Genomic DNA, 26,879 nt, shown 5'->3' on the forward strand with positions numbered 1-26,879 from the left:
GTCCACCTGAACACCACCCCACCCCTTCTATTCCAGCAGCTGTTTTTGCCAAAGTTTATCATTTGCTCAGAACATTCGTCAGAGACCAAGCATTTATTCCACTCCGTGGTCGTGTAGGAGCTCCAGACATTCCACATCACTGTTCTCCTTTCCTTCTCCAGCTTCTATCTCAGCCATTAAAAAAATAAAAAAGAAGAAAAAAAGAGTAGCCTTTCTCTCTGTTGATGAGTAATTAACTTGCCTTCCCCCTCCACCACTGCAAAGTTGGAACTGCTTTGAGTAAGTAAATTAGCTGATACCAGTGGACTTGCCCGTAAGAGCCTGGAAAAGATTGACAGTTCCTCTCAAATGATTGACTCAAATTAAGGCAGAGGTTATTGATGTAGTTATTGTTTTATGGATTTTCAGTATTTATACAGTTCATTGGGCACAGTGAGCCTCGCAAGCCCCAGCAAGCACACCTGGGGTACAAGCACAGGTACCTCATGTCAGCAGGTTCTGTTGCGGAACTTGGGATCCTCTGCTTTGCAGGAGCCTTGAGGAACTGAGATCTGGTCATGCCTGCTCAATTTTGCATGCACAGTAAATGCAAGTATGCAAAACCAAAAGAAAAGTCTCCAATTATTCTACCTAATGCTGCTATGCACTCAGAATTACAGCAGGTCAAGCTGAGGACAGATCTAACTTCTGCTGAAGTCAGTGAGAGGTCAGTTGGCGCCAGGTTCCTCCGAAGGCTGGAGAAAAGCCCTGGGTATCACGCCAGGGAAAGAAAGGGGACCCAGAAGGGGTCACAGCAAGTTATTTTTGAGACAATGTGAGAGTACTAATCATAAACAATTGGGAATATCAATCATTACTAGTATCAAAATTAGTATTAACTTACACTGGAAAAAAGTTAAGAACTTCACACTGAAACTGTGTCCACCTGAAGGTTAGCGAGTAGCACATCCTGTAGTGATAAAAGGAGTACCATTACATGTAAAAATTATATTTAAGTACAATGAGCTGCCTGGAACATGTTTGCATTACTAGTTACAAAACTTCCTTAAAACAAATATAAAATCACCCTTGTGTTGTCACAATTTGGAGGAGTAGACAATAATAGAAAAGGGTATTTCTTGGGGCACTATCATTAGTGCCACACGGTCTCTAGTGAAACATTTGTCAAACATACAAAAAGGTATAAAAGTGAAATATAGTAATTAAGACCTGGGTTTTATCGATTGTGTGGCTTAAGTAATTTTTCACAACAAACGTAAGATTTAATAAGTATAAGTAGTTAAAGATCCTGACTTGGCTGTAGTCATTAGCATGTAATTGAACTGGTAAAAAAGATCAGTTAAACCTTGATTACCACCTTATCTTTGAAAGGCAATTAAGGACCTCAATCATTGCAACAAGATTTGATTGTGCAGCCTTTATTGGACATTGATCTTTCAGCAAAGCGCAGTTACATTTTCCATTAATTTACAGTAACACAGTTTAACTCTGATACCTGAGACCATTGACCTGGGTAAGATGTAATGTTAAGCGCTCGTTTAGGTTCAGATGCCCCCCGTAGTCATTACTGTTTAAAAAGACTGCGACAAGGAGCAGCTACCTGATCCTCTGGGTTTAGACTAAGGTTTCATTTATCTAAGCAGTTGTTAAGTGAGGTGAAACAAAGCTCTCTGCCTTTTTATGTCATCTCTCACTCATTTAAACATCATTCTTGAATACAGTCAAGAGATAATTAAGGCAAGACTTACAAATTAAACTACACTTTATTTCAAATGGAAATGGCGCAGATCAAATCTGTAAAAGGTTAGAAGGGCCATTTTGTAGTTCAATCATCTATAAAAAATATGGATCAACATTGATATGTTTTGCATACGCAACATACGCATAGTACATAAGTACAAAAAGGAAGTTGCTAATTAAAACAATCACAAATCAATTATTCTAGACCATGTTCATCCCTGACTGCCATTGTTCCCCAAGCCTCACAGAAATTTCTGGAACAAGATGGTATGAATCGTCTTGTCCCTCAACACTTCCATCTTGTGTTCAGGTCAAAACTTGAGATAAGTGATAAAAAAAGATACTAACAAGTAAGCATTCCTAGCAAAAAGAGAATGAAAGCCAGATGAAGTATTTTACCGTTTGTTGAAGACAAATAAGTAGGTTTATATTCATACTTGAAAATTATTTTTGTCATGATGTAATAACTTGAGTGTTATCCCTTATATTTTCCCTCTTAGGTACTACAGCAGGTCACATACAAGCCTCGATGAGAGCAATGAACAATGCTATATTTGCACTCTGCCCTCAGACATCTTCTAGTTCATCCTTTAGCATGATCAACTTCATAAGAGCAAGAGGTCTATTGATTTTCATGTAATACAAGAAAATATTACATTTGCTTAATTGTTACACAGAGAGATCATTGAACAAGAAATCAAATCCCTATTTAATGCTGCAAGCAGCACAGAATTGCAGTGATCAATAGGGTAGTTTGTCAAAGATGTTCTCTAAGGAGACTTGCCCATCAGTGTATGGACAAGGAGCTGTGCTGCCTGCACTTATTGAAAACCAGGTAAGCAAAGTCAGCAGGACCCATTATCAGAAATCAAACAAGCTGCAGTGAGTGGAGGTGCAACTCCAATGAAGGGCTGGATTTATAGTCTGGTAATTAACAACCATTTCATCAACCTTGCGTTGAGACTGAACCCGTACAGCAAGATATTGACAAGATGCATGGCGATGAATGAGCAGTATTTGCCTTTAAACTTATGAGCTCCAGCTATTTAACTTTATCCAATACAGTGAAAATCAGTTCTAGAAAAATGCTAACAGTCGTTTTTATTATTAATGAGACTTCCTGTAATACTGTCGCTTCATCTTTGAGACCCATTTAATTTGTGTCAGGAATATTTTCCAGAATTAAAGAGAACAGTGCAAGCACTTTTCTGATTAAAGTCATATTTAGTGTTGCTTTTAGAAAAAAACACATGTATTGCTTCATTAAGTGGGAAACAGTTCCATTATCTGGAATTAAGTAAAAAAGTATTTAAGTGAAATTATACTACAGTCATAGCTTGAGAATAATTTCTTTAGGAATAGCGATTACCCTCCAAAACCAGTACCTACCCATTTTACATTTATCTTCCTACTCACAGAAATAGGAATAATGAACTTACGTCACCAGACGTGGGATTTGGAATAAACAGCATTATTTGCTGGCACTAAAATTAAGCACCAGTAATATATCCTGTACAGGTGTTTCTATTGTTTGAACTTAGTATCTGATAATTCCATATTTCCACTATCCAAATAACACCCTAACAGCTTTTTCTTTGCCCAGGTTTCCAATTGAATTTAAGTCATTCCATCATTATATGTGCCTGTTACAGCTGTGCTCAGTTACAGCTGGATAAATCAGTTCTTTTGCATCAAAAAATTGGGGTAGTATTCTTCTCATGCTCCTGTATTAGTTAAAAATATCAGCAATTTGTAAATCAGTGCAGGAGACTAAATCTTCTAGATTATTTCTGTTTTGTTACTTACCTGTAAAGCAACAAAAAGAAAATAATACTAATAACAATATAGATATCTGGAGAGTTCAAGAATTGCAAGAAATACAAACATAAAACATATTTTAGATAGTTTATTTAAATATCATTTGAAGAAATGTGATACAGCGATTTTTAACTTCTTGAGGTGGTATTTTTCCAAAGAGTCTCCCGGGCAATTCTGAATAGTCAGTGCCATAGAGCCATTCAAACATTCTTGCAATTATGACAGTTAACGCATTATGAAATATCTAGTCAGAGTCTAAACATAAGCAGCTCAGTGTTTTCAAAGATGTTCTGAAAACACCTAAGGTATTCACAGTTTCCTTGCCCACATGTTACAATTCAGTTCTCTAAGCTGGTAGATGAGATCTCTAAATTATCGTAAGTTTGTTCAGCAGTACTAGTCACAACCCTTAGAAATATTAATTCTTCTCCCAAGGCTTCTACTTTTTCAACTTTACTGACCTCTACAAAAGTAAATCTCTTATGACCAAAAAGTCCATGAAGCTTCCTGAAGACAGCATGTTAGGTAAAAGAACGCACCATAAAAACCAAAACCAAACAAACCCAAACAGTCGCCTTCGGTTCTTTTTAGTCAAAGGGAGCAGATATTTGTAGCAGCTGTAACACAGAAACCCACCAAATGACAGGTACTTGAGGGCATTATTTCAGTACATTGCGCCTTCATCTTCTTTATTTAGAAAATAAATAGTAACTGGGCCATGACTTGTATGAACAGTCTCTGTGACACTGACAAAGAACCAGGAGCCAATTCCATATAGTAAAGTTGGGATGCCTAAGAAAAGACAAAAACATGTTACATACAAAGACAGCAATCCAGGAGAACTAAAACCCCTATTAAAGAATAATGACTCCAAAATCAAATTAGAGAAAAAGCATTCCTGTAAGAGCTGCCTTATTAATGTTTTACCTTTACTGAAATGCTTACAAACAGCTATTGGTACAGACCACCCTTCTTGTTATCAAGCACACAAGAATCAGAAAGCAGCTTAAGAAAAGCAGTAATACGCAGGAATTAATAGAAAAAGAAAACAGGAGGATAGCAGTATGAAAGTGAAACATGGCCATGCATACAGCCTGATTTCTACTGATCAATATATATATATATGTATATGTAAACACTAGTAAACCAACTCCCTGGACATTCACTTAGCTATTAGTTCAGCATTAGTTTCAGAGCAGAGACAGGCAGGAGAACAGGCAGTGACTTCCTAGATCAGCAGGAAGCTGCTCCTGGGAAAATTAAATCAGTAGTCAAGAGTACCAACACCAACAAAACTGCAGTGAGTAGAAAGGTGTATGTATAAAAACTGCTATCATTTCTAGGACTGCTGAGTTACCCACCTATTACAGACAATGGTATTTTACTTAATGTAGGGGAAAAAATGGAGTTTGATTTAGGCCTTGAATTCAGTAAGGTACAGACACACCAAATTTAATGTGCTTAAAGTTACTCAAGAACTTCATCATTTAAATACAAAACAGGCAGGGTCCAACTGTGGAGGGAAAAATAAAATCAGATTTTAAAATATTATTAAGAAACCAATCTTTGTGATTATATTTTCTCACTACATCAGTTGGGAAGATCAAAATAAGATGACTAGTAGACATGTTTTGTAAAAACTCACTGAAGACCAGCAAAGCAGATGAGATTTATTTTTTAAATTAAATATGAAAACAAGAAAGTGATCAAATTAGTTGTGCGATTGTCACCATTCAATAAGTGTATCCACATACTATGCTTTGAATAATAATGTATTTAAAAACTTAGCTATGTCGTCTTTTTTTTTTTTTTTACATTAATAAGGTGCTGTTGGAGCATTTTGATCTATAAGCATTTACACAGCAGCAGCACTTTAGGATAAAGAATGGCCCGAGTCCTCCACTGCCTGTAGCCAAGAGGCAAAAAACCAGCCCACGCACTTCTAAGAAACAAACTGTTTTGGTTCATCTAACGCTCGTGTATTTGCTTAAAGGCCAGAACTTCATCCCCGGTAACAGAACATGGAAAATGCCTCACACCCACCGCCGCCAGCCACCTGAAAAACAAGCGCTCCCACCTCTGCTTTAAGGTGGTTTAATTTTTCACTCTTACAACTGGACAAGAAACACGAACTCGGTCGAACCCCGACGAGGATCGATTAACAGCTCAGCGTCCTCAGAGCTGCTGACAGGACGGTGCATTTTGCGAATCGTGTTTTCCTCACGCCGCCCGCTCCGAGCCGGCGGGGGCGCGGCACCTCAGGGACGGGGAGCGCTGAGGCGCTGCCCGCGGCCGGAGACACCGGCGGGTCCCCAGTCAGAGGCCTCGTACCGACCCCAGGGACGTCGCTCTCACCGACGAGCGCTGCTTTCACCTCACTCCCCCCACCGCCGTCCCGCCTGCGAGGGGCGCAGCCACCTCAGGCCGAGGGGAGTCTCTCCGCCCGCCTCCCCGCCGGCGAGAGGAGCTGAGGGAGGCCGCGCACCGGCGCCGGGACACGACTCACCGGCGTTGAGGACCTTGAGGGCGGTGAAGGCGACGTTCTGCAGCTCCAGGTCCTGCGGGGCGGCGCGGGAGCAGTGGTACTTGATGAAGGGGAAGCAGCCGGTGCGCAAGATGTGATAGTTGGCGCCGTTCACCCGCCAGTTGAAGTGGGAGAGGCCGAACTGGTCGTTGCGGACGGCGCTGTATTTGACACAGTATGAGGTCCAGTGGGGGAGGCCGCGCTGCCGCAGGTGCTGGCTCAGCACCTCCGAGGCGGCGGGACGAGGCGCTGGCGCTGCCCCTCGCCACAGCAGCAGCCCCACGGCCGCTTCGTGCAGCCGCCTCAGCGCTCGCATCCTGCGGGGCCGCCCCCGACTCCCGCACCGGCGGCACCGGCCGCCGCGCCTGCGCCACCTCCGCGCCTGCGCCCGCCGCGTGTCTGAGGGCGGGGAGGGGAAGGGCTGGTGGCGGCTGCCGTGGGACGGGGCTCTGGGGCGGGTTGTGTGTGTGTGGGAGCAGCGGGAGTGGTACTTAGCTGTGGGTGTGAGACAGAGTGGGGCAGCCTGTGTGTGCGGCCCCTGAGGAGAGAGGGGTGCCCGGGAAGAGGGAGAGATACGGGAAAGCCCGTTCCTGGGCCCTTCTCCGCGCTGAGGTGAGGCGGACACCGTGTGAGGAGAAGCGAGTGTGTCAGCCCGCCCGGCACAGACCCAGGACGGGCCAGTCGTCCCCCAGTCGCACATTATCGCTCATTACAGCGAGTGAGAATTCCCCAAAGAATCGGGCAGTTCGGTTTCTGGAAATGGATTTGTGCTGAGGGGAGCAGCCGGTGTGTTGCTGGCACTCCTCGCATCAGGTTAACGGGCGCTCAGGAAAAATTCTGTTAAGCTGCGTTGATTTCACATGGTGAAAGTTGATGGTGAAAGTGTTAGACCCCTCTGAAGAGAAAAAAATTAAAATCATAGCCAATATTCCACGATATGATTTTTTCTAAATAAAATCTAAGGTTTTGAACCATTACACATTCTAGAGGGGTCGGGGGGAACTGTACAGAAAAGTCAACTGAGAAATGGGAATAATTTTTCCTTTTAAATATTGCAAGCAATATCTCAAACACAGCAATCTTAAACCATTGAGCTATGTAGTACGAATATGCTAATTAATCAATTACTACCCGACAATGTAGCCTGTTTATTTGCTGTAATGTACTACCTATGTGTAGAGCCAGTAATTATTAATCATCATCAATAACAAATTTGACTCAAACTCACCTTTCTATAATGAATAGAGCATATAGTTAGGTTAAATATCTTTATCAGTGGCAACAACAAGGACAGAAAAGCAGTTGTGATGCTGTGGCTCACTATGGTGGAGGGCTGAACTGATGTTTCATGGTCAAAAATTATCTCCTATAAAGTGGACATATGACAACTACTTTGATTTTTAAAAGTATTTATTTCAAGATATTTTGCAGTTAACTTTGTGTTGCTCGTATTGTTAAAAGTCCAAAAAGAAGGGAAAAATCCTTCAGCCTCTGGCAGCATCAGCTCGCACTGGTTGAGAGCACGTAGCTGCACATCTGCTTGCACAACGTACTGCAAATCTGTATTTACAAATGCATAGTAAAACATTGCATACTTCAAAAGTATGCAAGGATCATGACTAAACAACTTTAAAATGAGGCTGGAAGTATTACGAAGCATTCTTCCAAATGTCTGCTGTTAATATTTGGTTGCACAATGCAGGTCTCTGTGTTCATTGGATTCTGATACAGTCTGATCATTTGTGCATCAAAACTATCTCCTGAAATGCACATCTTTGTGATGAAGCTAAAACCAGTCTAAGCATTCTTCAGTCAAGATGATATATTAAATTACATTAATGAAGGTTGTGAACGAGTGTAGTGCCTAATCTTTAGTGCCTGATTGCTGTAACAATCTGTAGTCTAAAATGAAGTACAGAGGATCCATGTGCCCTAAGAGGGAGTACCACAGACCTGTGACTGGTGGTTTGTTATATGGGAAGTGATGCTAGGTAATCCCTGAGAAATGCTGGGGACTGGGCCAGTCTGAAAATTCCAGGGACTTGTCAGTTTAACCTAGACTGAAGGTGGGAGAGTCTCCTGGACTGTGCCTTGGAATGAGGCCTTGGACATCCTTCAGGAAACAGGCAGGCTGAATACTTAATTTCAGACTTCTGGAAGTGGTTGTGCTGATGAGCTGCTTTTTTGGCTCTGTGCTCAGGACTGTCATTCTAAATGTGGAAACAGGCTGAATGCCTTCCATTCCCCCTCACCCAGGGCTTTAAACCTAACTATCTAAAAATTTCCAGTATCAATTATCCCAGTTTCCAGTATCAACTCCAGGTAATATTCTCTTGGAAGAATGACCTGAAATGGGTGGCACACATGTTGCAGACAGTACATCAATTCTTGCAACAAGATCCATGAAGTTGCTGCTGAAGTTGCAGCTCTGGCCCATTAAGGAGCACGAAACCTTTATTTTAATTGTCTCCACCTTCTGCAGTTGCTGCCAAACCCTACTGTCCCTTATCTGCTCCCACAAGCATTCCTCCACACCTTGCAGCTGGGGAACCAGCGTGGGCTTTTGCTGTCATTAGCTGTAGAATTCTTGGGCAATTCCCAATGAGCAGCCAAGCCTGGGCCATCTTTTATCTTTCCCACTTGCTCTGTTTTCTTCCCAGTCTAGATCATGGTCTGAATAGTGCTAAAATTCAAGCTACAGTTTAATGAGTCTGTTATTCCTTTAGTGAGTGTGAATAGGAGAATCATGACTATATTTCTGATTTTGTTTTTTTATAGATTATAATTTCATTTTATATCTGCTGCATTGCTAAAAAAAAAATACATTTTTTGGCACCAGCAGCATGAGATTTGAATGTGAGAGACTGCAAAGCAGTTTGAATCCTTCCATCAGCTCAACGCTCAGAAGTGTTAATAGTAATTAAAAACTTTTTTTTCCTTGAAATACATTTCACACTTTGCACATACTGAGAAATCTCTCTCACCATGGGAACTTTCAGATGTTCCCCGCAAAAAACAGGTACAGTTTTCTTTTGTCGGAATAGAACAAAGACCCGAGGAAGTGCAGGTTTCCATTACTCCCAGGACCCTGCAGTCTATTAAGTGCCAGTGAACTAATGAGCCTCTCAGACCTTATGTTCTTCTGCCTTGGATCAAGGCTTAATTTTCCTTAACCCTTAAGAAACCAGCTGTGCTCTCCCGTGCCTCCTCCTCCTCCAGGTTATTGCTTCTCCTGACCAACCTGGGACATGACAGAGCTTGGATGTGAAGCCAGGTGAGAGTCTACAAAGAGCTTCTTTAGCAGTAAAACAGAAGAAAGTGCATTAGAACAGGGAACAAATATATCTCGTCTTGTTGGAAAAACTCCTAAGCAAGTGAGAGATCAATGTTGTACCTACCACAGCTAAAAATACCTCTGGTACTTTCATTTCTAAGACTTACAGGAAGTTCATTCATTGGCTCAATTTCCATTAGAAAAATCTCTATGGGCTCTGGTATATCCGAAACCAAGACCATATTGAAATTACATGTAAGAAAGGAACAAAAATAAACAAGAATTTAAAATATTCTTTTAGATTTTTATTTAAATCAGGGATCAGCATTTATGCAAACATCCTCATCTGCAATTAATTATTTCTGTGACCAAAATAGAAAAGAAAAAGGCTAATCAAAATATAATGTTTGAAGGTAATGATCAAAGACTCAGGCATCAGAAAAACTGGGCACTGATCTACAGCTGCTTGGTTACATTTCATTATTTGTCTTAAAAACTGGTTTTACCTGAGCTTTTTGGAAAGTAACCTCAAAGATGTCCCTTGGGACAGTTGTGCCTATCTGATGAAGATGACACACTTTCCATAGTAAAATTCAGAATGTGTTATCTGTTGGGATGAGACTAGAGATTTGATGGACAAAGATAATTGTGCAGGAGTAACCCCTGTCCTTTAATACAACAGCACACAGCAATTCTGACAAAAGAAAAGTTCGTACTGTCATTTCTGAAATACAGTTTCTGTTTTTAAAATCTTATTAATAGGGTTCACACAGTCTGTCTCACTAAACTGCTTTTCAGCAGTTGCTTTTAGTGAAAGAAGGGATATTGTAAACACCGCACTCAGAAACCATGGAAATTGCTCTGTCTCGGTTCATATTACTTCATGTGCCAGTGCAGAAGAAAAACCAAACCTGTTCTTACAGATTGGAAAGTGTTTCCAGAAGCATAAAGAATAAGGCACTTAAACATTTTCTGTTAACTATTCTTTCAGAGCATCTGCTTTCGAAGGTTGCTCTTCTTCCAATTTCAGTTTGTTTTCTGTTGTAATTCCTAGAATTGCTTCAATATCTTGAATTGCCATCTGTAACGGATTCAAGAAATACAAGTTATTTAATGGGCATTATAATGAAATCTAGCAGCCAAAATGCACAGCTGGCAGTACTTGCCCTGAAAAGGTAACCAGTGTTACACAGGACACACTGCGCCAGTTAAACCTACTATTACTTTGGGGACAGGTGGGGGAATTATTAGTAAATACGTACAAATCTCAGGTAAATAAAAAATACAATTCTTTGCAATTCGTACTTCTAATTAACTAACAGGTGTTCTGTTCCACATATGTAAATCACTGTTAACTCACTCTGAAGAAGAGTTCCCTTTTATATTTTTTTCAATGGTTGCCTTTCACTCCTCATATTGAAAAAAAGGGATTTTTTGCTTGTGTATTCTGCAACATGTTGAAATTTAATTCTATGTTTTCTAAAACTATAACTTCACATTCTGCTGGCCAGAGGAAAATATAGTCAGAGTTAAGACTGGAAAGAATCCAATATAAATTATGTGATTTAAGATATAAATCTGTAACAGTGCTCAGCTTTACCTTTCTACAAAACACTTAAAGACAGGATCTTAGAAACTTCTAATAAAGTTAAAGGTGATGTAGTTCAGCAAAAGAACTCCCTCTGGAAAATGGAGCTATTCTCTGGAATCAAAAAGCCGCATTGTGATGAGTCCTTATTTCAGGGCACAGGGTTGGATTCATTATTGCTTTTCTGTCTCTCTTTGCCAGCGAGGTCGGCACAAAGGAGTTCAGGGTAGAGGTGGCATCTCCTGGGGGGACGTTCCTGGTGCAAGAAGCCCCCGCGCTCTGTCCTGCCTCCCCCCACCCCACCCCAGAGCATCGTCTGGTACCCAGGGGTGGGTAGAAAAAAATGGGGAATAAAACTGGGATTTGTGAATTGGATGGTGGGGTGAGGGATGTGAACAAATGGGTGAGGTACTCAGTGGCTGCCTGCTGGAAAGAAATCAGCGTTAATTATCTAAGGAGCTCCTATAAACTGGGAAATTTGTTTCTAATTTCAGCTTCCTACCTTGATGGAGTCCCTTTAAAATAAACCAGACAACTGTGAGAGAACCGTGTGAGGCAGTGCCAAGAGCTCCTTTGCTCTTACAAAGGACAATCGGGAGCATTACATTACAGATGATTCCGCGCTAAAGTACGTCTCTTTTCAAAGAAAAAGTTTCAAACTTAAATTTAACTAACAGGTTCACTGGGAGACTTACTATATTGACCTAGACACTGTCACATATATACCGCTAACAATAAAAAAGGAATGGTTTATGATACAGCATGAGGTATTTTCAGCCCTTGTACCAAAACTAAGCAGGATCGTTAGTTAATTAACACCTCACCTTAAAATTGGTCTCGCCTTGCATATTAGGTGCTGATATTTCTTGATGGATGATGAAGAGATTGCGAGCAAAGGTCATGAGGACCCCCTGGAGATCCTCTCCGATTGTTCTGTTAATGATATCCAAACAAATGAGTTTACCAATGATTCCCTTCACATGCTTAAAAACAATCGCCCTCTCATTTGTGCCTGTCTGGTGATGGAATTTAATGAGTATTTTCAATCTCACAAGGTGGCAATCTTCAGGGAGATATGAAAGATGAGGCTCCATTTTAACTTGTCAACAGAGAGGATTTGAGTAATAAATAATTTTTATTAATCAACTTAGCAGAAGTAAGCAGGTAGGTTTCAGCTACCATAGAGTTGGGGCTGAGACAGGAGAACACTATAAACATCTGGACTAGTTCACAAGAACTGTTGCTTCTGCTTACAATTCATGAAAGGCATCTGGAAGAGAAATTTCAGCTGTATTAGCATTTCTTAGATTGTTGTAGCTTTTGAGGCTTTGGTTTTTCAGTGGCACATACAGACTCAATACCTACAATCTTACGGAATGGGATATTACGCAGAGGAAGAATCTCCTCTTCGCAGTTCCCATCACATGCTCACTGTGGACTGACTATCTTAGCCTCACAACCCCGCCCCCAATCCAAGAAAAGAAGGATTTCGGCTGAGTTGTTGAGCTGAATCGGGTCCTGGAGAGGTGTAGAAGCACCAGAGACAATGCAAAGGGAGGGTCAGGAGGAGGACTCCGTAGCCAGGTCCAGGAAGGAAAGAGCTGACCTTTCAGCATCAGTGGGCTCTCAGGAGAGCTTAGGGACTCACAGAACCCTTTCAGATGCCTAAACCACTTTTTAAATGGCTCCTGTAGATATTTTACACATTCTTGTTTAGTGATTTTCTTTCCAATTAATCTTGCAGCTCAATCATCTCAGCTGCCTACGTTGTGACTGCAGCTGAGTGCAGAGTAGAATAGGAATATCTGAGCTTTAAACAAATCCAGCTCCCCTGTTTACTCCCAACAGCCTCATGCACAAGGAGCTGGGTGGAGGCTGGAAGCATCGGAGCCGTAGAAACAATCTTCAGGATTCATTTAGCTCATTCCCTGTGCTAGGGCAGATCAATGCCACTTACACAATTCTGACAGAGGTTTGTCTAATCTGTTACTAAACACTGTCAATGACAACTGCACCAAAAAATCTAATTAGTTCTTCCCTCACTATCAGAAATTTTTCTTATGCTGAATGTGAATCTTTCTTGCTGCAAGTTCATTTCTCATCCTACCAACAAAGACATGGAAATCAGATTTTTCCTTCCCACAGAGGCTTTTTATGTGCTTGAAGACTGTCAGCAGATCTCACTTCTGCCTCCTCTCCTCCGCACTCTTTAGTCTTGCCTTGTAAGCCAGGCTTTCTAGAACTCTACACATTTTCCTTGCCTCCCTCTGAGCAGAATGGAAGGATTACTTCCAACGTCCCTCCAGGTTGTATTCTTTCCCTTTTTCTATAAGATCATGACATCATGACTAGCAGGCAGTTTGCAAACCACTGCAATGCACAGATCATTTGCTGTAAAGCCAGTTCCTCATGTTCTTTCCTGCTGTCTCAGTGTAATTTCTTGCACCTGGTTCCATCTGACTGTAATTCTGTTTTTCATATTGCTTCTTCAATTTGTCAAGATCATTTTGAATTCTATTCCTGCCCTCCGAAGTACCTGCAGTCACATCCAGCGCACAAGGAAGCTGTTTTCTTACCCAGGTCATTAACGAAATGGCTCCAGCATCAAAGGAGTACACAACAGACTGAGAACAGACCCTTTCAGCCCCTCACTCATCATGTCATACTTGGGCAGTAAACTTCACATAAAATTTCTCTGAACAGAAGTTTTCAATGAGCGGATTGTAGATTTCTGCAGGTGACACTTTTTTAGACTTCTTAGGAGAGGCTCATAATGTCTAAAGAACTACTAAACATTCAGATCTGCTGCTGTTGATCGCTTATACAGAATATAAAAAGGCATTAAACTTCAATGTCCTTTGCATCCTGTATAGCATGTTTTTAATAATGTTGCTTGTGAAGGGAAACCTGTGGTGATCTGTGTGGTCTCACAGCTAAACTGGCAGTGACCTGCAGGGGTGTTCAGTCTGCAATGCTCTCAGCCTTTCATCTCAGCAGATTCCCGTACCTTTTTTGTTACTAAAATGCTGAAAACCACCCCAAAACTGTACAAAAGGCCAACCTTACAATAAACCATTCTACTTTCCTAAAGAAGAGGTGACAGTGAACTTGAACATGCGGTGGCCTGACTGTTCCTTTCCCTGGTGACCATCTGTGTGTGCCCAACTGGTTATCAGGCCAGGGAACCGCCAGTGCAGACTTACATCATTCCCAGGCTGGATCGCTTCTGGTCTTCATACAATATAAAAACTGTTCCCTGTTTTTCCTGTTAAATCAAAAGAAAAAATGCTTTAACTATTCCTAAAATAGTGATAACTATAATAAATGTATTAAACATGGAGAGTAAGTACATAACCATATCTAAGAAAGGCTAATTTTGAATTTTGTGTCGTGGATTATTGCTCAGTGTAAGCAGATTATTGTTACAATTTATTGTAGAGAATACAACACATTAACTTTACGTAAATAGAATACATAAGACAGAGTCTATTCAATAGCAAATACTTTTGTTCCAATGTAGTTAGAGGTGGTCATAAGTATCTTAAAAACTATTTCCTTACACAGTTATTTTTACAAGTTAACTCCTAAAAGCCTTACACACACTTAAATTAAGAGTGAAAATATATTTAGTTTTCCATTTTTTAAAGTTACCTCCTGCTCTGCTTCCTCGTGGCCAGATACTGGTGACAGTTTGGTCAGCAGCAAAACTCACTGTTTGATTTTTAGATTTGCTGAGTGACAAACAAACATCTGCCACCCCTGGGGAGGGTTTATACTGAGAAAACACATACAATTCTGCATTTCCCAGTGAAGCCTTAGGATCAGAAATCTCTATCTCTATCTGCTGTTCTGTCTTGTGTAACATCTTTTAAACTCTTTTACATTTCATTCAGCACTGCAGTTCTTCACAACTTATACCCAGCTAAGTGTTATCATATTAGACTAATTTTTACAGGGACTACCAAAGACCTTGATGCAATTCGGAGTTCATTAATTAGCATCGTGAAAACAATTTAAAATAAAATCAATCCCAATGTATACCAAGCAAAACTGTAGCACACCACCTTGCTGTGTTTTTAACAGAACACTTCAACATTATATTATGCTAAACAGAACACTTCAGTTTCACATTGTGCTAAGTGGTTTCACCATATTAGAATTTAGATACAAAAATTATGCAGAGTGCATATCACATTTTCTAGTCTTTACCGTTTGTACCTGGAGGTCAAATCCAATGCTGTGAGCTTGACACATCTGGAGGAGAAGGTTGTAGGAGACCCCCGAGAGGCTAGAGTCTCTCAGCTGAGCGCTTGCTGCCGCACACCGGTTGCTTCTTGGAGCAGGCTGGAGAAAGCACCACCACAGGCTTTATTTTCATACCATTTCTATCAGAAACCAACAGTTTACTATTTAAATGGCCTTTTCTCAGTGAACTCATGTGAGTGTGGAGTAAGGCTCCATTTGGAGGAACTCTTGTTAACACAATGTCTATTCAGCATGGACATTTCCACGCAGCAAAATTAAATCCTCACCTCATGCTGTACGTGAAACCTTATATTATAGATATGCTCTACAGAATCCCTCTTTATGTACCACAATTTGATATTTTCACAGCTTCCTTGGTAACTGAGCCCTGTGAAATCATTCTGTGTGGATCCTCTGCATCTCTCCTGCCCTGCGGTAACACATGTTGCTCTAGAGTCAGCTCTTCTTGGTAACAGAAATTCCAAAGCTGTTCATCAGTATTTTTTGAAATGGGGTTTCTCCAAGACTGAACATTCTGCTGCGGCGTTACTGTGCAGAATTTTTCCAGCAAGTCTTTGGGGAGACGAGGCCCCAAGGAGCTACACAACTGACACCAGTGGACTTCTCACTGTGGATAAACACCAGCACTGCATTGAGTTTAAACTCTTACCCGTGAGTAGGACAAAAGAACTGGGATGTTGCACTGAGCAGAACTGAATGGAGACGTTCGCCTAAAACAAGACTTATTTTTAATACTGGACTGTTCATTCAGAGTGCAGATATTGCACGTCGAAGCATGTAATTTACAGTATTTTTTTCTAAAATGATATTTGTTTTGACATTGACTCATTTACGTTGACATAGTTGAAATCCTTATATAATACATCTCTGCCTGAAAATTAATCATGTTTATAATATTCTGAGAATTAATAACACCCATTGCTCAAGTCATTAACTTAAAAAAGGAGCTTCCAAAATCTGTTCTCTGCAGTAGGGGACCACAAATAAATGAATGCTTGATAAAATAATCCAAGTAGCAGTTTAACAAGCGTAAACTTGAATGTGGCTGCAATAACACAGAACTATTGTTTAAGGGTTGGCATCAGGTTGATGAGGTGCTTATTTCAGCTACAAAGCATGCATACACATGCATAATGAACTGCAGGATGAATTATTAATGTGTTGCTTATTTAGCCTCATCTGTCTAGAAGATAATGTATCCTAACTATAATGAGTGATTGGTTTTGTACATAATTACAGTAGCAGCAGTATCTAGGAAATTTGTTCTTTCAAAGAAGGATTTCTAAAAATAAAAATCATCACACAAACTCAGTTGCTGCTCCATTTTATCAAAATCAAACCTACCAGGACTGAGAATATATAATAAATTAAAAGGGACAGAATCATTATTAACATCATAATTTTTACACAAAGTGTTTTACTTAATCATTCATTACAGATCATGTGCTGTAAAAGCATTTGTCTCTTGGTTTGTTTGTTTCTTTTTCTAAAGATATTTGCCAGAGAGAGTGCATTTTTTTGCAGTTAACTCTTACGGAGATAAAAACCTCTGAAATAAAGAAGAAAAATAAGGGATATAGTGTCAATTTATGTTAAATCTGACAGAATTTTAATTAAAAAAAGTTACTACTTGATTACTTTTCATTTCTGAAACTTGTACTACTGGGACCAATCATATCTAATTTACTTCTCTCCAACTTAAAGTGGTCGCTTGACAAGAACAATAGATCAAGAGCTCATTAACCTCTAAATTACAGCTCCATGACATTTTTGGAATGGTGCTACATTCCTCCTCTATGGATGAAAAAAGAGAGTTGTGAATCTTCTGTAAAACTGCATCTGTTTTATGTGTATATGTGTATATACATTTCTTATTCTCTGACCATTCTAGAGGCCTTTCTTCCCTTTTCAGAGGGACAGTCTCGTGGTTCATAGAGTATTAAATCCTGTGCCAAAACTGATCTACCAGCTGAGCCTGACCTCGTGATAGAAAACGGAAAGATTGATGCAGAACTGACCGAAGGTTCTGGGTTGAACTCAGGTGAGAGCTGGGAGGGGTTGAGGTCTCCAGATCCTTCCCCAGCTGGAGCCCCACTGGTTTTACCCCCCATTTTGTGCAAGAAGCAGAACTTCAGTGCTTGAACTTCTGATCCCAAATCAGAGCTGATGGCTGAGATTTCTTGACTGCTTTGAAGTTACTCCTGTAGTCAGGGCAACTTCTAAATTAGCCCATTTTTTACAACTTGAAAACTACCTAATATATTTAGAAGTTAGTTACTACCACAAACAATATTACTGAGTACAAAGGATGAATAATCAGGTAGCTATAAGCATCCAGAACCTTTCTCTTAATTTCTAACCTGATGGTATCCTATTTACTTTATTAATCTTCTAAAATCTAGAAGTAGCAGTTCAAAATCTGAAATGGGCAGATTCAGCGCCTCCAGAACAGACATCTAGGACAGATTTTTGACTTTTCAGTAATTAATAATTTTATTTGTAAACAAATAGCTGCTTACGGTTTTTGTCTCCTCATGCTGAATACGTTGGCTTTTCATTTTATTTGATCCAAGAGATACATCAAAGCAGCTGGAGTGACAATCCAGGTTTCCGTCTGTCATGTACAACATGAGCTGAGTCAGGGCCAGCTGGTCACTATAGCAAAGGTCAAGGTCTGTTGCCCATACCTAATCAACACACAAACAGGTGCATTCAAATTAAAAAAAAAGAAAAACCAACGGTGAAACTCAGCAATCACATAAAGGAACAGTTATGCCTTTATTTTCATGCGTGTTGGTGTCCATACGTATGGTTTCCTTGTGCTGGTGCATCATTGGCACCACTTCCAAATGGGAACTTCAAAAATAACTTTTAAGAGAAAACCAAAAGGCTAAGGACAAAACAGTGGCCTGTACTACCAAGATTTTAGCACCAATTAGAATGAGTAGAGAGGCTCAACAGCTGTTAAGCATGGATCACATTAAATAGGTGATTTTCTAAATACTAAACATCACACCTGGATTTTTTAACTGAAAAATAATTAAGGTTAAATAAAGACAACCTTGAGGTCTGAATAGGTATTTTGAGATAGAAAAAGGGAAGTTCCAGAAGGCAAAGCTAAAGTGAGTAAAACAAGTAGGGAAGTGTGAAATCCACGTGCAAGAACACGTGTTGGTCGGCACAGGGGCGGAGTGAAGCCCGTTCCCAGTGCAATCCAGGGCCTCATCAACCGGCGGAGACTTTGGCACGTAGAAAACCATACGCCTTGTGTTGTGGTTCTGCTTCCACTCACGCCACTGGTTTGTAGCAGAAGGAAATACCATGGATTGATTCTGCTCCTGACACCCTGAGTGGGGCTTTACCCAGGAGCTTTTCCCACTTAAAAAATGTTTGAGCCTACGACGTCAATGAGAAATGGTAACGCACACAAATATCTGCCCTACAGTGGACGCTTTTAGAACAAATCCAGCAGTGAGTGACTTGAATAAGCCTTTGAATGGTAAATGGCGTCATTATAAGGATATTAAGAGGTCAAGCAGTCAGGGCCTCTTGGTAAACTGGAGTTAATTTCTGAATCATATGCACATAGTAATGCCCTTTTTATAATGGTGAATAAATCACATCAGTAACAGTTGTTAATATCTGGCTGCCAAGTATCTGTTGCTGTATTAAATATCCTATTTGTCAACTTAAATATTTCCTGCTGCATGGTATAAAATGCAAATCTGATGCTAATGGCTGGCTTTACGTAGTAATAAGGGAATGTTCCCCAATTACAATGCTTAATTTTCTTCAATAATTTATTCTTTATCATCACTTCTGCAAGGCAGGAAGGAACTTTCATATTGATGTGTACTTTTCCAGTATGCGCTAACCTTTTCAATGAGCTGAATAGTAATTATAAACTATACATACTGTAGAAACATTACATTAATTTCCATAAATATTATCAACAAACCAGTAACATCCAATGTGTCTTGAACCTTGTTTGAAATGGATTTTAGATTCTCAGTTAAAGCTTTGCCTCCAGAAAGAGATGACAGGGCTACATGGAGGGACCGGCGACCATTGAACATCTTGGATATCCAAGGGCTGTTCACCATCTTGGACAAAGTGAGCTGGTTGCTCCTAATCCAGACCCCGAGTTTGCACCTGAATTGCTCCAGCCTTCAAAGTTATACCAGCACGATCTGGAAGTTTTGCTGACACACAAACAGGCAGGAGGCGAGTTTGACTGAAGATGGACCATAAAATGGCTGAGAAGCACAGAAGCAAAGACGTCACCGTGGCCATAGTGCTCTGGGTAAGTACAAGGGCTGTGTTTGGGCCATGTGTAGAGAATGGGTTGAGCATTTCACAGCAGATAAAGCATTAAAAACTGCAGCAAACATAAACAGCCACTAGCACAAGCCAAATTCATTACGCCCTGGTCAAGATTCAGATAAACCATACCAAGCATGCAATAGCACTTCCGTTTTGCAAGAGTCACTCAACAAATCCCATGTTGTCACTAACTAAAACTACATGTAAGTGACAACATTTTAATTTCAGATGTAGAGACCCATCAGTTTCTGTGTGATCCATTTAATGTAGTCTGAGCAACAACCCAGCACACCAGCCTCGCCCTAACCCCGCTGTCACCTTCCCAGTTGCTGCTCTGGGAAGGCACAGAACCACTCCTGGAAGAAGAGAAAAAGCTTTTTACCAGGGCAAGTTTCACGATGGAAATCACGAGACCGACCAAACACTGGTTTAGGGTGTTTCTGTTTACTTTCAGAGTGTATCAACTAGTTGTTCTGGATGTGGCTTCATCATCTGACCTTCATCATTGACCTTCTTGCTGTCTACAACTGCCTGACCGGAGGTTGTAGCATGGGGGTTGTTGGTCTCTTCTCCTGAATAACAAGTGATAGGACAAGAGGAGCTGTCCTGCAGTTGCACCAGGGGAGGTTCAGATTGGATATTAGGAAACATTTCTTCATTAAATGGGTTGTGAAGCAGTGGAATAGGCTGCCCAGGGCAGAAGTGGAGTCACCATCCCTGGAGGGGTTTAAAAGATGCAGAGATGAGACTCTTAGGGACATGGTTTAATGCTAGATTTAGGTTATAATGATCTTAAGGATCTCTTCCAACCAAAATGATTCTATTCTGTGATTCTGTCTTAGACTGACAACACTCTTCCCACTCCCTACATAATTAAAGGGCTCAGATCCACAGGGTGGACTGATGACCCTCCCGTGTAAGGCATATAGGTGTCTGTCCCCCCTCTGCCTGTTACTGAGGGAGAGCTGGAAACACCCACTGAAGCTTCAGTTACACTTACATGCCTGAGTAAAGTCATTGTACTTTTTGCTTTTTAACTACAGGTTGTAGATCTCAAGCACAAGGGGGAGGAAGGCAAACATAGCTGGGAACCTCCTGTCCACCCTTATTGCAAGGTAAAGCAGCCAAATGGTGATTTTAATGCGTGCCAGCTGGGATCACCCTGAGGATCCTTTTCCTGGCTCAGGATCCTCAGAGAATGCCAGAATATGGCCGTGTCCCTTTCTGCCCTGGATACATCCCAGAAAATCCCTAATGTGGGGAGAAAAGAAGAATCAGATGGCATGAAATTCCAGCTTTGTCCTGGCAGGGGATTCCTTTTGGCCACAGAAATCCAGAAGTGCCCTTTAAATCCCCTTTGTGCTGCTACAGAAAGAGGAAAGACATGGGGCACAGGCAACGGGTATAGCTTTATTTTCATGGATAATTTTGCCCCATTTCATTAGTTCAAATGAAAGCCAGATCATTAGTACCTAGCTGAGTAAACCCTTTGATGGAACAATGTCTAAGTCCCATTCTAGTTCCTGAAGATCACAAATGCTCTTTTCAAAATTATAGCAATTGGATTGCAACAGGTTTTCTTTTAAAGTTATATAAAGTGGGTGTCAAAAGCTTCTAGGATGCCTTGAAAATCTGAGCTGTGGTGTTGGTTTTGGGTTTCCTTTTTTGTTTGTGAGGTTTTTGTACTTCTTAGTGGCTTGGGGTTTATTTATTTTTTAAGTTATGAATAGATTTCCATAGTCTATCAAGCAATGTCTGTGGAGGTCAGGCAGTTAATAACCAGATGAATTATCATCTACTCCAGTAAATCAGGAGCTGTTTGAAGAAGGCCTGTGCAAAAGTCAAGTTTAAGTAAAGATAAAGAATGGTACAATCGTACAGATTAACAAATATCTATTACTTGAGTCCATCCTCATTTTCTGAGGCTATACAATAAGGGTGCGTGTGCAATCATAGGTATTTACGGTTGTAGGTATCACATCCTAATAGGATTAAATAGCCAAATAGCATAACATGGGCTTTCACCTGAGATTTTGGGACTTTCAGGACACTTTTGTGTTCAGAAATTAAGCTGGAAGAGAGCTCACTCGTGAATCTAGAACTGAGATTTGATTTTCAAACAACAAATGGATGTTCGAAGATAATCAGATTTGGGTTTTTATGATGACTTCTGGCTTTAAAAAAAAAAAAAAGTAGAGGCAGCAGCTAAAATTTTAGATAGTTTCAAGACTGGTTTTAGATTAAGCTAAGCAAAGCATGAACTAGGATATTCCGGAATCCCACCATTTGAAAAAAATAGGTAGAGGTACATCCTGCAGAACTTACTGGCTGTTTGTCCAAGGAAATAAGCTGAAGTGTAGAAGTGCTGCCTTTGGCACAGGCTGCCCAGCGCTGCCCGGAGCTGCTCTCCTTCGGCCTACATCTTGGCATGGACACATCTCAAGTGAATCAAGTCACAATTACACTGGAATTCTTTACAACTGCCATAAAAATGCTTCAGCTTTAAAACGTAAGCTTGAGAAGGGAAGAAAACGAATTCTTAAAGAGTTACTAAATTATAGCTTTTCTTTCTCCAGTTTAACTGGTTTATCTGCATCCGGTATTGGTATCTGCATTATTGTAAAGAGCACACCTGCTATTTTTAAAGAAGTGGTTGAATGATTCTGTAAAAATGACAATTAGAAAATATTAATGCAGCTAGGGTGTTGAAAAGAGCTTCTTTTGTGACTTAAAAAATTCGCAATAGAATTGATTATTTCAGCAGCGATCGCAGTCAGGATCTTTCTTATCTGGCTGCCATCTCGTGGCAGCTGTTGGGATGATCCGGTGCAGGCCTGAAAACTTAAATTTTAGGGCCCTAGAACTGGCCCTAACCTCTATCCTGCTGAATTTAAGATTGGGGAACTGCTTAATGAAAACACTTAGGCTCTTGTTTGAAAATAACACATAAACATTCCCAGCTCTTTAATTCTCCTTTCGGTATGTTCTGCCTTATCTGGAAGGGGCTGGAGCACAAGTGTGATGGGAGCGGCTGAGGGACCTGGGGGGTTCAGCTGGAGAACAGGAGCTGAGGGGAGACCTTCTGATCTCTGAACTGCCTGAAAGGAGCTTGGAGCCAGGGGGCGTCGGGCTCTGCTCCCCAGAAACAAGCACCAGAACCAGAGGAAATGGCCTCAAGTTGCGCCAGGGGAGGTTGAGGTTGGATCTTGGGAACAATTTCTTCCCCAAAGGGCTGTCGGGCATTGGAACAGGCTGCCCAGGGCAGTGGTGGAGTCACCATCCCTGGAGGGGTTGAACAGACAGAGATGAGGTTCTCAGGGACATGGGGTAGTGCCAGGGGTAGAGGAACAGTTGGACTCGAAGATCTTGAGGGGCTTTTCCAACCAAAATGTCTCTGTGATTCTATCTTTTCCTCTGTGCTGAAACTGAACTTAAGCCAGTGTTTGCTCACTATTGCTGCAAGAGGTACAAGGCTGTGTAAGCTATTAAACCAATGAAAAAGGTGACTTATGACCCTGCTTCTCCAAATTATCTGTACACAGATCTATGGAGGTAAGTAAGTTTATGCAATCAAGCAGCCCTACTCAATTAAATGGACTTACTTAGGTGCAGCTCCTTGACAACTTGGGGTCTGAGCAGCATTCAGTCAATACTGTGCAAGACTTTCCTTCAAAGGGTCAGGGCTTTGCTCTTTAAGATCAGTCTTGGCAAACAGAGCGGGAATCAGAAGTGATTCAGTCCAAGTTATGCACCTAAGTTCTCTCCTCCACTTTTCCCCCACCCCAGAGACTGAAAACAGCACATCTCCATCTCTCCTTCCCTCGGGAGCAAGTCACGGGTGTTTATAACTGAGGTAGAAAGAGATTCATGAGGCAAACAGAGAGTTGTGTCAAGTCCTCAGCACCTGCCTGTCAGATCAGGTGCGAAGACAATCAGACAGGAGTTGGATCCTCCTACAGGCACTTCCCTCAATGCTGTTGGTTGTAAACCGCAACCTCCTCCAGTTCTCTAATAACCTAAGGAAGAGCTACATTTAGATGGCGGACAGTACGATCTGTCTCAGCAGTGGCATGGGGACAGCATCCCTCTTGCCACCTTTTGGCCAGTGTAGGCTGCAAGAGAGTAAAGACATCACTGTGTCTGTGATGGATGAAGCTCCATGGTGACCCCACGATGAATTTCTCATTCCTACTTTCCCGCTGACTTCCCTGTTTGACAGCCACGTGTTGCTCCTCACCCATCACACAGTCTCATTGCTACTAGAGCTCCAAGGGAACACAGCAAGATGACAACAGCACATGAAGGAAAATACCCGCTAAGAGCAGCGATCTTTAAAAGTATAAGCAATACCCCTTTCTTCATAGCAAAATTATTTTTATGCTTATGACATAGAGATTTTTGAAAGCTTTCAGAGTGAGGAGCCTGAAACCCACAATACATGTATTTCTTTGCTCTGAAGTCCCCTTTGCAGGATCGCACTGGGGAAATATGTGTGAAAACACAGATTGTGGCACACAGTCTGCAAAAGGCAGGAATATGTTTTCACTTATTTGGCCCTTCACATTTCTTAAAGAGTTGTGTTAATCTCGCATGTAACTTTATGAAGGTTTCAGGGATTTTAAAGTATTTAAGTACTCAGGCTGTATTGGTAACAGATGTTCAACGATATATTAAATTTTAAGTTTTACAGAAAATATCATGTATCAGTTGATATTTTCTGTAAAATATGATTTTGAAATAATGCCCAAATGTACCATTCTTCCAGGAAATGTATCTGAGCCTTTCAGCTACTGCATTAAAGTGGGCACTTCTGAAATTAGTGAGCAAATGTTCTGTGAGTCTAATAGGATTTCTTGTTTGCCCAAAAAAATGGTGCTTTCAGGAGCACATTCTTTTATGTAAGCTCTCTCTCATAAGACAGATGGCATCATTAATTGCCTCTACATCTAGTTAAATTTTAAAACCTGTGCTTAAATAATGTTAAAGTTGTGGTACATGCTGACAAACACAGGAAATATTCAGGTAGAATCAATTGGAAACAACGGAAGAAAACCAAGAGGCCACAATAAACATCGACTGATTTAATACGTCCTTGTTCGTGCCAGGAAATGTCACAACCTTTATAATCAAAGAAGCATTTCTGCATTTTGGTGAACTGGCTTGAGCAAAGCAATTGGCACAACTCCCATGACTTCAGTGGGTAAGAATGTCATCTCTTAATCCTTTTAAAGCACCTTCATATGGAAGTTGTCCAATGTGGCTTATCTGCGGTTCTAATTGCAATGCCTGCATAAATACTTTGTTGGGAGTCAAATGTAACCGTGATCTGTATTTCAAAGCTAATATTATTCTGATTCTCTGGTTTACCACAGTCGCCCTACAGCGGTATCAGTTACCAAAAGTCTGATTTTAAGCCTTTTCTGAGCGTACAATGGAATACTGTGATCATAGCACCGCCAAGAGCCAACTTTGGCCAATAGATCCCATATGCTAACTCTGGTTTTAAATACAAGCTCCGTGTCTACAGCGTTGCCTCACACCATACAAGCTGTGATTTTTGGACACCCAGAGGGATTTGAGCACATACGGCCACCCTGACTGTCAAAGTCCACCCACACCACACAGCCCCTCCATTTAAATGCAGATATGGTCCCTTTGACAGGAAAACAATTTTTTAAGCCTCCTAATTGAAGACTGTAGAAGAAAACATCAAAACAGAAAAAAAGAAATAATTGAGATTTGATGCTGAAATCATGAATTAGCATTTGTATCTATAGGCTGGTTTTGACTTTGTATAGTTGTACCCAGTAAGCTCAACAATACTAATCATCACTAAAAATAAGGATTTTATGTTCTTTAGAAATGATTTCATTTTCTTTACTCTTCAAACACAAGGCTACTACCAGAACACTGAAAGCTGAGTTTCTTCACCTAGATTTTACTTCATTTTGTTTTTTTTTTTTTTTTCAGTCTGGCATTATGCTTTAGGTTTGTACACCTGTCATAATATTCAGTCCTATTGGCCAATATCAACCAGATTTGGAAGAATCATCAAATCCATTTAACTCCCATGAGATTCCCATGTAAGTAAGTGGGCAGAGGAAAGAGACCATCCAGTGGGAAAGGCTTCAGGGGGAGTGCAGCTGGAGAACATGTGGGATTTGCTGTCACGGCACAGGTCTGTGGGAAGCCTGGCTTCACTGCTCTTGAGCTCACAGAAATATTTTTGATTTTAATCAGAATACAGTATTCAATAATGCTCTTCAGTTGGTTTTGACAGTATCTGAGTGGTGAAAGAATTAAATAGATTATGTTGTGACAAATAAATCTGATTTTATGAACGAAACAAATGCCAGGTTCATCTAGCATAGAAACATGGGAGATTAATATTTTGTTACAAACTATGATCAAGGCTGATCATCAAAATTCCTGCCAGGGACTAAATTGTTTCTTTAAATCTATTCTCTTACCTATTTGTTCCTTGGCTCTGAGAGCAGCGTGTGTTGGGACAAGATCCTCTGTCACTTACCAGATCTGAATGTTCTGTTGTGCATGAGGGACAGTGGTTGCCCCCGTGGCCCTGCCAGGCAGCCCAGGCAGCAGCAGACGCTGGAGTCAAAACCCTTCTGCTCTCTTGAGTTATTACGTTATTTTTTGTGTTGTCAAAAGGTCTGATAGAGCTGACTATGAGGTTTTGTACACTCTGGCAGGGAGGACTAGGGTCACTGGAGTGGTTCTGATTTTACCTTTTAAAAAGACACTAACTCATCTACGCAAAGGACTCTCCTGGGCAGGATTCCATGGGAAAGTGTATATTTAGTTCCATTTTGCTCAGTTATGCCTGCTGTAAGTCACACCATGCTCCAACACTCCAGAACTGCACTGGCTTCCTAGTAACATTTGCCTTTCTAGATAATCCAAGGTGTTAACCTTGGAACATCATCATTTTAAATGCTTATTTTTCAGCCCAGGCTCCCCTGACCTCTGCCTGCCTTTAATGTGCCCACAGAGCGATGTTTTCAGGACTGGAGGAAATATGATTTACTGACAGACACTCTCGTCAAACTACTCTTGATACCAGCCGTGCAGGACACCTCAGAGCTTTGAGAAACCAAAAGGGCTCTGCTAAAACCACTCAGCCTGTGCAGCCCACAGGGAAGACTCGTTAGGATGAGGATCCACAGAGGGAATTCCACAGGAACATTTGTGCTAGAGATAAAGAGCTTGAGCTATCATGTGAGCACATTTTAAGAAGTTACTGCCCCTCAGCTGAGATGCTGTAGATGCTCCCAGGCCCCTGCAGCTGGGAAACAAAGGTTATTTCAATCCCCGCAGTGATACCTTTA

General features: G+C 41.0%; 2 protein-coding genes and 1 long non-coding RNA gene across 6 annotated transcripts in view; 1 reads left to right on the forward strand and 2 right to left on the reverse strand.

Annotated features, from left to right (window-relative positions):
• Nucleotides 1-3,631: 3,631 nt before the first annotated feature.
• On the reverse strand, nt 3,632-6,465 carry C12H15orf61 (chromosome 12 C15orf61 homolog). The gene is made up of 2 exons (XM_065847907.2): nt 6,065-6,465; nt 3,632-4,350 (listed from the first exon to the last, which is right to left on the reverse strand). Exons 1-2 carry the CDS (start codon nt 6,396-6,398, stop codon nt 4,223-4,225), a joined length of 462 nt encoding a protein of 153 aa, XP_065703979.1. The 5' UTR covers nt 6,399-6,465; the 3' UTR covers nt 3,632-4,222.
• Nucleotides 6,466-16,980, forward strand: LOC136107054 (uncharacterized). The gene is made up of 4 exons (XR_010652218.2): nt 6,466-9,356; nt 11,146-11,273; nt 11,439-11,572; nt 15,559-16,980. It is a non-coding gene; the product is annotated as an uncharacterized lncRNA (long non-coding RNA).
• The window catches only part of IQCH (IQ motif containing H), a 69,686-nt gene continuing 52,446 nt past the window's right edge, over nt 9,640-26,879 (reverse strand). For 2 of the 4 annotated variants that reach the window (XM_071813944.1, XM_065847869.2), the window contains 5 exons: nt 17,730-17,897; nt 15,163-15,288; nt 14,148-14,209; nt 11,769-11,877; nt 9,640-10,437 (listed from right to left, as the gene is read on the reverse strand). In XM_071813944.1, the coding sequence (XP_071670045.1) occupies nt 10,336-10,437; nt 11,769-11,877; nt 14,148-14,209; nt 15,163-15,288; nt 17,730-17,897 (567 nt within the window). In that variant the 3' untranslated portion in view covers nt 9,640-10,335. Of the gene's footprint in view, nt 10,438-11,768; nt 11,878-14,147; nt 14,210-15,153; nt 15,289-17,729; nt 17,898-26,879 lie in introns of all 4 variants that reach the window. The other 2 variants (XM_065847868.2, XM_071813943.1) reach the window with 1 other exon arrangement.

This window comes from Patagioenas fasciata, chromosome 12 (assembly GCF_037038585.1).
Source record: "Patagioenas fasciata isolate bPatFas1 chromosome 12, bPatFas1.hap1, whole genome shotgun sequence".
Taxonomy (NCBI): domain Eukaryota; kingdom Metazoa; phylum Chordata; class Aves; order Columbiformes; family Columbidae; genus Patagioenas; species Patagioenas fasciata.